Source organism: Cyprinodon variegatus, unplaced genomic scaffold (genome assembly GCF_000732505.1).
Source record: "Cyprinodon variegatus isolate N-32 unplaced genomic scaffold, C_variegatus-1.0 Scaffold154, whole genome shotgun sequence".
Classification (NCBI taxonomy): Eukaryota; Metazoa; Chordata; class Actinopteri; order Cyprinodontiformes; family Cyprinodontidae; genus Cyprinodon; species Cyprinodon variegatus.
Genome location: NW_015150607.1, coordinates 1,256,317 through 1,266,620, shown reverse-complemented (window position 1 = coordinate 1,266,620; position 10,304 = coordinate 1,256,317). Strand labels below are relative to the sequence as shown.

Genomic DNA, 10,304 nt, shown 5'->3' with positions numbered 1-10,304 from the left:
ATATATATATATATATATATATATATATATATATATATATATATATATATATATATATATATATATATATATATATATTTAAGAACAGTTTAATATTTAAGCTAATAAAATAAGTTTTCTTTCAGTTTAAAAACTGGCCCTTATGATGTCATAAGTACCTTAATTAGCTGAGATTTTTACAATGTTAATTTGGGATGTTTAATAAAATTAGTCTTTAAAAAGTTTTTGAAATTTAATGACGTGAGGTGTGGTTATGTTTTATTTTCTTTTACTTTTGATCGTAGCACTTTGAGATTATGTTACAAGGTGCACTATAAATATTATTCACTACTTATACTGTGTAATCACTACTATGTCTTTTTAAAATGATTATTATTACCTCCAACCCCACATTTTTCTTTGATGGCTACTTCCTAATCTGTCTATAGAACTCACAATGTTCTCATTTCAATGGGTGGAACCAAATCAGTTTATTTGTCTTAACAATTGTGCAACTACCTTTGTAGATGACCTGCAACACAACCACTTACTGCACATACTACAAAATAATTGCACATAGATTTGCACCTCTTAATCTGAAGCTTTAAAGATCAGACCAATAGAATAACAGTTGCCCATATGTATTCTGTATTTGTCCAGAATGAAAAGCTCTTCCATACGTTTTTTTAAGTTAATCTTAGTAAATGTGACCTAATCTCTAATATTGTCTGTTAACCAAGGGAGTGGGCTTGGTGGTAATAATATATGCGCTATAAAAACAAAACATTTCTACAATGGAAAACCAAAAAAAAAGCAAAAAACGTTTAGCCATGACTGTGGTATGTAGGTTCTAACACAGAGATACAAAAATAGAATTTGTAGATATTCTCTTTGCAAAGAACTTGTAATATTTACCTGTCTGATGCTACTAGTGATAAACCAAACCATGTAAATTCTGGAGCACACTTGAACCCCGGTCACAATCACAGAAGTCCTCACAATTCCTATCGGAGAGCCATAAGAAATAAATTCAAGACTAGCGCATAAACTGGAATGCATAATATGGGCTCAGATTAATAAAAATTAAAAAGAAAATAAGTCAATCTTCACTTACCGACAGCACAATGTAGGACCTGAATGAAGCAGAGGGTAGTAATTAGAGCTAACTGTCTCTTTCCTCGTAAATATATTTTTCATACTACAAATTCTTACCTCAACTAATGCAAAGGTCTGGAAAAACTTGAGGGTCCGTGCTATACTTCTATAGAGACCCTTATGTGTGCCTTTCTGGATGTAAAAGCGCATCATTGTGATTGCCAGCACCAGCCACCTGCAGAAAAACAGAGCCAAAACAATAAATCTTTTTAGAAAAAAGCTGCATTAGACCCCAGAGTGAACAAGCAATGATAACAAATGATTTTTTTCATACATTTAGAGAAAGGAACAAAATCACATACATCTATTGCAGTAGTCTTAAAATTAGGTGATATATTTTATAATGTATATTGTAATTTAAATGTATAACCCCCGCCCCCCAAAAAAGAAAAAGTTCTAAATAGGAATTTATAATTATTTGCATTTGCTATTTAATTACAGTTTATCCAAAATTCTGAACTAAGTTGGGTTCACATTTACCATGAGTAGACACTAATTTTCTCAATAAAGCTCATTAGGTCGCAGTAATATGATTAAAGTGGGTTTTGAATCACACCGAAGGGTAGATAGACTGGCAGCCAGAGCGTGAATCCTTGTATGCAAGTAAACACTATTTCACACATCATTAACATTAAAGCCCTGCAACAGTGGGCTCTGGACAAGCAAGTTTTCAACAATGAGAGCCTGGAGTGATACGTTCACATACTTGATGTGACTAATACCTTATACTGCCAATACACACTACCACACACATGTATATGTATGTATACTGTACATTCATTTATTAGGCATACCGAAAGAGTGTTTGTTATTAATCAAAACTTTTGCCAAAAAAAGACGAAATGAGTGATGGTAGGATATTGCACATGTTCTGAATAAGTAAACAGGTAGAGTTGAGCTCAAACAAGCTGAGCGAGTCAGTTATCACCAGTAAAGGTGCAAAGGTAAGAGGAAGAGTCTAAGATGAAATGTAAAATAAAAGAAGAATTAGATTAGGGCTGAAACAATCAATTGTGATTAATCGATTATTGAAATAATCATCAACTAAATTAGCCATTTATTTATAGTTAACTGGATCATAAAGACTCTAAATAATTCCTTTAGCTGACAGAGCAACCCACATGGAGTAGTAATTATGCCAAAATTGTGAAAAAGAAAAACTATATTTTGTATTTAAGACCAAAAAAACAAAACAAAAAAAACTTTTTTTGTCAGTCAATATGCTCTATTCAGAATTCGTCAAGTGGAGAAGTTTTAGTTTTACCTGGTTTAAATCTGAAAAAAGATGAATTCTTTGAGGAACCTTGTGATTCTGAAAGTTTAATCGATTAGCAAAGGGAGGAAAAGCTGTAAAAGTATTTGGATTTTGTGGTCAAGTTTATGAATATGTGAGTAGGTACTGCTGGCTGATGAAACTACATAATGTAGAGTTCATAGTGATATAAAAATGTGCCTTAATAAAATAAAACATTTTGATACATTTATAATGATTAGCCAGTGGTTGCAGTAAAAGACTTGCAATGATCTTTAGTAAGGTGCTGGTACACCATCCTACTTAAAGAACTTAAGTAAGCTTAAATTATAGAAATATTAAACATGAAGGTTATAAGAATAGCAGTGAAATAATGTCCTGGTATAACTAAATAATTTGATGCTACCCTTAACAACATGAACTTTTTTAAAATATTATTACAGTTAAAACTCTAAATACATTTTCCATTGGTTTTAAATGATGGTTCTTGTAAGGTAAACTAGGCTCTCTTAATTAACTTAATAAGATGTGACTAATTACATTTTAAATTGATATTTTAATGAAAACCACACAACCCTTTTCTGACATGGAGGCAGAAAGCCTGCCATTTCAAATATAATATTTAAATCATGCAATTTGAAATCCAATTTGAAAAGTATGTTATAATTACACATTTTAAATTGAATTATAAAATAATAATTGTATATAAATTGTATTTATTAATCCATTATTAAAAAGTGCAATTTGAAAATGTATTTTCAAATCCTACTGCTAAAAGAAAATTTTAAAAACACAATTGATAAATCTGATTATAAAGCATAGGAACTAAATGCTGCTTCTCCATGTTTGGTTCTAGTTCTGGGTGGACAGAGTAGGCTTGGACTAGAAGACCTGAGCGGTCTGGGTGGTTGATACACTGACAACAAATCTGTTATGCTGATCCATTCAATAGTTTAAAGACTAACAGAAGGATTTTAAAGTCTGTTTATTATCTATAAGCTACAGGGAGCCAGTGTTAGAACTTCAGAACTGGGTTGATGTGGTCTACTTTCTTTGTTCTAGTGAGAACACGGACAGTGGCGTTTTGGATCAGCTGCAGCTGGCTGATCGACTTTTAAGGCAAACCTATGAAAACTCTGTTTCAGTTATCAATTCTGCTTAAGATAAATGCATTAATCAGTTTTTCTAGATTCTGCTTGGACGTTTAAGATTCTGCTTGGACATTTACCTTTACTGTGGCCCCAGAAGGGTCACATTAAAGGTAAACTGGTTTTCAGCACACTAGAACAATTTTTAACCAATCACAGTTGCATCTCAGATGTAGCCAGCTCCCCCATTGGTCATTTTGTTAACGAGATGTGTCAGTCTCAACAATGAGAGAGTTAAATTGCTTTCCAGTGTGCTCTGGTACCAGAAGGGCAACAGAAAATGGAAATGGAATAACCTTTTTAAATGTGTGATTAGGAAAGGTATTTATAATCAGATTAGTAAATTTTGTTTTTAAATTTTAATTTAGAAACAGGATTTGATAATACATTTTGAAATTCCAGTATGTAATAATGGATGAATAAATACAATTTACAATTCTCCTTAATAATTTAATTTCAAATGTGTAATTAGAAAATGCTTTTCAAATTGCATTTCAAATTGCATGATTTAAATATGAAATGGCTGGTTATCTATTTCAGAGACTCTCTAGGCCCTCCATATAAGAAAAGGGTTGTGTGTTTAACTGTAATACTTGGGGCTCCACAGTTCCTAGCACTATTGCCTTGCAGTAATTAGGTCCTGGTTTTGATTCCCGCCCGGGGTCTTTCTGCCAGGAGTTTGCATGTTCTCCTTGTGCATGCCTGGGTTCTTTCCGGGTACTCCGGCTTCCTCCCTCAGTTCAAAAACATAACTGTTAGTTTAATTGGCTTTTCTAAATTGAGTAATCATGTATGACTCTGTGTGTCTCTGTGTTGCCCTGCAACATATTGGCAACCTGTCCAGTTTGTACACCCCCTCTCGCCTATTGACTGCCGGAGATAAACGAGAGAAGATGGATGGACTGTAGCATTGTTAATAAGAGCCTAGTTCACCTTCTTAAATGTAGAATTATATCATTTTATTGAGTATATCAGTGCATTATATCACTTTTCATAAATTTTATGTTTAATATTGTAACAGTTTTTTGGGCAACTTTATATTTTGAGTTACAAAAACACAGAAACTCAAAAAGTGTGATTAACTGTAAAGTGTTTTATAGAGTTGACTGCAAAACTCTTTTGTAGGATTTCTTTTCTTTCTGTTGAAAAAATGTTTTTTGTAGAAATATGAGGTTGGAAGTTCAGTAAAGAAAATTGTGAACAGATTTGGCAAAACTTTGAACTTAAAAGCGAGACTGAGGTAATGTTAAAATTTTATTCCTGATCTGCGTAACAGACCACAACTTTGTGACTTTAGACTGGGTAAATTAATTTTCAGCACATCAACATTTTTCATACGTAGTTAATTATTTCTAATAGGACCAATGAAAAATGAATGAAGAAACCAGAACAAGTTATTTAGAGAATATGACACACACCTAAAAAACAACTTTTAAATAATACAAGGAGGGAAAAACTCTAGGATTTTTAATTCTTCACTAGTTGTTCTCAAGATTTAGGGAAATATATGCCTATATCAGAGCTTTAGTGTATAATTTTGTTTTGATTACAATTTCAATTTCAATTTAAGCTTCAAAATGTATCTTTGTAAAAGTCACTACGGGTCACATTTATTCACATTTTATGTCACTCCCTAAAATGTCCATGTAACTTATCCAGATTTCATCTAACTAACAACACAAAGAAAAGCATAATTGTTTGGAAATTTACAAAAAAAGCAACAGCAGCAAAAAGGGCTGTTTATATTGGGAACTCATATGATATGCAATGTATGGGTATGCTGCATAACCAATTGTGTTTCCAATAAATAAAACAAACATGTATTCTAAGGTAATAACAAATTGTTTTAGGTTTAAATAGGTCTGGACCATATTTATACATATCACAATATTGTTTTTCATTTCAGGTGATATTGATATATATCACGATATAAAAAAAAATCTCCATATTTGTAAACTTTAAATGTTCCGTAGCTCATTAGTGAGATGTGAAATCAAATCGAATTGTTTGATTTAAATATAATTTTTTTTTTCTGTTAAACATAACAGAGGTGGAACACACATACAAAAAACAAAGTCAATGAACTCAGCAAACAAACAAGAAACAAATAGGAAATTCTATGACTCTTTCCTGGTATAGACTTTTTTTTAAATAATAAGAAATAAAACAGAATAATAATAATAAAAAAAACTTCTTGTGAAAAATCAGTGCACATTAAAGCAGCTTTCAAAGACAACATAAAATAAAATGCTATCATATTTTATTGTGAGGCAATAAACAAAGGAAAATGTAAATCTAAACACTTCCAAGTATAACAAGGACACAAGCAATCCCGTCAGTATCAAATAAAAATGCTATGAAAAAAGAGTCTCACTCTTTCATATAGTTTCTTTTAAATAGTTAAACAATTTTTACAAATTAAACAGAATAAAAATAAAAACTTTCTTTTTTAAATCCTTTTTTGCTAATAAAAAAGTTATCTGCAGGTCGATCTCTTGGCACTCTGAATAAAGCTTTGGAAGTGCTGTCTTAGAGAAATGTTTATGCTCAGGGAGTTGGTAACCGGGGTTGAGTACTTTAATTAACCGCTTCAATCCCTCATAACTTGAAGCATGTCTTTAGCAAGACAAGTTATGTCGCTATGTCTCTTCATTTTTTTCATCGTACGGTAGAAAACCGAGAGAGCCGACTCTACAGTATGGACTGTTGCTGCTGTTGTCTCTGTTGTAGAATGAGCTCTCATTTAAAGCAGGGGTCTTCAATGTTTTCCAGGCCAAGGACCTCCAAACTGATGGTGAGAAGGAGCGGGGACCCCCTAATTATATATATTGTATGAAGTTGTGTTATATTAAACTATTATATCGTCACTCTATTACAGATTGAGTAATGAAACCAAAGTAATTTCTCCCTGGGATTATTAAAGTATTTCTGATTCTGATTCCTGGTTAATGGGACAGGTGTTGTGATTGAAACGGTGCCCAGGTTGAAAGAGCTCCTGTGTGTCTCTGAATGTGTGCATTAATGACTGACAGACATCTTCTGCCTCCATTTATGTGTTTACTACAGTGTGTTGAATTCAGGTAAATGTGGATTTAAAGACATTTCAATTAGTGGAAAAAATTGCAGGGGGGGGAATATTAAAAAAAAGTCTAACTAACCAAAACTTTCGCGACCCCCATGCAGTACCTCTGTGGACCCCCTGTTGAGGACCTCTTCTCTAAAGGGTGGAACCGCTTCAGGTGGTAAAAAAAGATTGGTGGTATTTCCAGGAATATGCCTTCTGTATAATTTACAGTGCACACTACTCTGTTTTACGTCTGATTTTAAATACACGAAATACCTCCACAATTGCCAAACTTTTTGGGCCCTTCTTTTCAATAATGTCCTCCTTTTCTCTGTTGGTTTCTCTCCAGAAGGAATGCTCTTTTTTTTTATTTTTTATTTTTTTTATGCTGCAGCCCGAACATACACGTGGGCCGCTTTGCTACTGTTGTGCTGTATGTAAACAAGTCAACCTAACCTGACCTGGCTCTGTTTCTATTGGTTTGTTACAGTATTCCTTTATTATGATTGGCTACTATCCAAAAAAAAAAAGAAGAAGTTCCATCATGGTAGACTCATTGTTTTATTGTTTTATCGCCCAGCCCTAGGTTTAAAGCAGACATTGACATTGAAATTTAAGTAGTCAGTCCAGTAATTGGGGAAAAAAATAAGTACATTTTTCCAATTCTACAAGATTCACCAACATATGCTTTGTCATTAAAATAACGTCACAAGTGCAAAGCGAATACATTGCTGGAAGTGGAGCCTGAATGCAGTCAGGGCAGTTCTTTCTGATGTACATCTTGCATACGATGATACTGTGATAACAATATAGGTAAAGATGATATACTCTGCTGACCTCCTTTTTAAACTGTAAATGCTGCTGTAATCTGAGGTTGGAAAGGCAGTATTACATATTAAAAAAATTCTGAAATGACTGGATAAAAAAAAAAAAACATTTATAATAGACTTTTTTTATTATTATTATTTCACAATCTGATTATTTTGATCCAATAACCTAGTATTCTGATTTACTTTTATTTCTTTGTTGTGATAAACACACCATGGCCTACTTAAGTCAGACAGATGTTGTGTTGTTCCTAAAAATCTGCCCATTGAGCACTTTGCTTTCCCAGACTAGGCTCCAGTGTCAGCAGCAGCAGCAGCAGCTCAGTCCAGCTATACTTATCACTGCGACTGTTGGACCCACAGTGGGCCTTGACGCTGACAGCATGCAGCCAGCCCTATTTGGACACGGCTCCAACCACAGCCTGTCACCTCGAACCTGCCGCTGTTCATTCATTTTCTGACCCTTCATTCAAAGATCTTCCTGCTGGCTTTTTATTAAACTGTCTTCTACTTTGACAACCCTGTCCACAAAATATTTTTCTACTAACTCCAGCAGCTGCTAAATCCTTCGAGCTGAACAGGCACTTTCAGGCTGACACACACAGGCTCAGTCCTATAAACAGCAACACACGCTTACAGTTTTTTAGGGAGCGGCAAACTTATCCGGCTTTCTTATTAATAGGCAGGAAGAGAGGGGGGTGGAATAAAGGGACATACCCGGCTGTCATGGCGATGTTGTAGAAAGTGAGCCATGCTGTTATGAGGGCACTTTTCGTTCTCTTCTTGTTGTTGTTTTCCTTCTCCTCCACCGTGCCGTCCTCCTCGCTGGACGCCATGGCACCGGGGGCAGGGTGGGGAAGTCAGAAAGGGAGGTGACAGCTGGGGTGGGGAGCAGTGGGGTCATTCATCCATCTATCCACCCACAGAGACACCCCCTCTCTATCACACACACTCTCTCTGTGGGACAACTGCGTGGCCTGCCGGTTGGCCCCGCTGCATGTACTTTAAATCAGACCTAAACACGTCTTGCAAATGTATTCTTTTAAAACGAAATGGCCCTTTTCCAGAATGATTGGAAAAAGAAAGGGACCCAGAGTGAAGGCTGTGGGGATCGACCAGGTATTTGCAACCTTCTTAGAGCATAGGCACAGTGCTCTAACCCATAGGCCAACACTCCCCCTAAATGTAAAAAAGCATGGCATGTATTTGTATTCATCTTTTCCAGTATGTAGAGATTATTTCCAATCAGTTATTTATTGTTGTTTTCCAAATAGTGTAAGCCCATTCACATATGGGTAGTGTATATTAACAACCATGTTGTGTCTCATCACAAATCATAAAGTAAATTCAGATCTGGACATTGATGAGCCCATTCTAAACATATGAATCTCTATTGAGCTATTATCTTCCTGGTCCTTTCTGGTAACTTGATATCTGCCGTTGCATCAAACTACTGAGACTTATACCTTTTGGATCAACCATGAGATTTCTTCTATGCATTTACCCAGCTCTTGAAGGGGTTCATAGTCGTCTAGCAACATTGTAATGAGCAGCTTTGTGTTTGTATGGTTACGGTAGTTTATGTTGTTGTTGTTGATAAAGATCTAAGTAGGGGGGAGCATTTAGATATGAAACAGGAGGGGGCCTAAGAGGGATCCTTGGGGAATGCCAAGATCATCCATTTTTGTAGCTTCTAATGTAAAGTTTCCTACTGACCCAATGAAGGTCCTGTCTTTGAAGCAAGATTTAAACCAGTCCAACATGGAAAGAGAAAGGCAGTTTTCCACTGAGTGATAAACTGTGTCAAATGCTGCTCTAAGGTCCAATAATACAAGCACATTTGGTTTTTCCTCAGTCTGCATTTAATCTGATGTCATTTAACCCCTTAACAAGGGCAGTCTCTTAACTGTAGTAAGCAAAAAAGACTGATCGGAAGAAGTCCAAATGGCTGGTCTGTTAGAAAGGTGTTTAGCTTTTGAAACAAGCTTGTTTGAAATAATCTTACTGAAGGGAAGAGGAGGTTCAAGATACTGTAGGAATCTAGTTCTATAGTAGCAACTTGTCTGTGATTAGCTTTTTTAAATGCAAGTATAAAATAGTTGTTTTAGGTCCTGGAGAAGAACACCTGACAATCATAATGTGTTTATTATTTTAGTTGACTCAGATGATATAACAGGCAGAGCTTATTTAAAAGTCATGGGTAAAAAATCTAAACCGCAGAAAGAAGACCATGGTGGGAGTATGATTTCTTCTAAGTTTTTTTTTTTTTTTTTTAGCTTATAAACTTTTGTCAAGATCAGCTCTTGCAGGACACAGCTTTGGTTCTAGCTAGTCTAATCTTTTGTGTTTTTTTGTCAGTGAAGAAATTAGTAAATTCCTTGCTGGCCCTGGTAAAATGGAGTTTAGATGTTACAGTCACAGCCGGTTCATAGTGGCTATTAGGGAATGTGCATTGCTATTTATGCTAAAAGGAGATATCTCAGAAAATAAATATTTTCTTGCATTTTTTACTTAAACCATAAAATCTGTCTTCATACACATTGTAGTGAACATGGTTTTTCACACCACAACAGCCACATGATTTGCTGCTGGACCTTAATGCCTTGTAACAAGACGAAGAAGAAGCCTGGAAGTAGCTGGAGGACGATGGCTCCCACTAAAGTCATGGCTTAAATATAGATACCGGTATGCTATATCTAATGTGTTTACATCCTCTGCAGGCATGTTTTTTTTTTTTTTTTCGGAGTTATTGCATAAACAAATGTATTCACATGTAGTTTTAATTGTATTTGTTGTTTAATGGAAATACTGCAATTGTGAAAGTTTGCATTTGAGAAATTTGTAGAAAAATCTATGGTTTTGTGCACATTTGTAACAAC

General features: G+C 34.8%; 1 protein-coding gene across 1 annotated transcript in view; it reads right to left on the bottom strand.

Annotated features, from left to right (window-relative positions):
- The window catches only part of hacd1 (3-hydroxyacyl-CoA dehydratase 1), a 22,026-nt gene extending 13,728 nt beyond the window's left edge, over window positions 1–8,298 (bottom strand). The window contains exons 1-4 of the mRNA XM_015377465.1: window positions 8,143–8,298; window positions 1,192–1,309; window positions 1,094–1,112; window positions 895–983 (exon numbers count right to left, since the gene is read on the bottom strand). Coding sequence (XP_015232951.1) covers window positions 895–983; window positions 1,094–1,112; window positions 1,192–1,309; window positions 8,143–8,261 — 345 coding nt within the window. The 5' untranslated portion in view covers window positions 8,262–8,298. The remainder of the gene's footprint in view (window positions 1–894; window positions 984–1,093; window positions 1,113–1,191; window positions 1,310–8,142) is intronic.
- Between the last annotated feature and the right edge of the window lie 2,006 nt (window positions 8,299–10,304).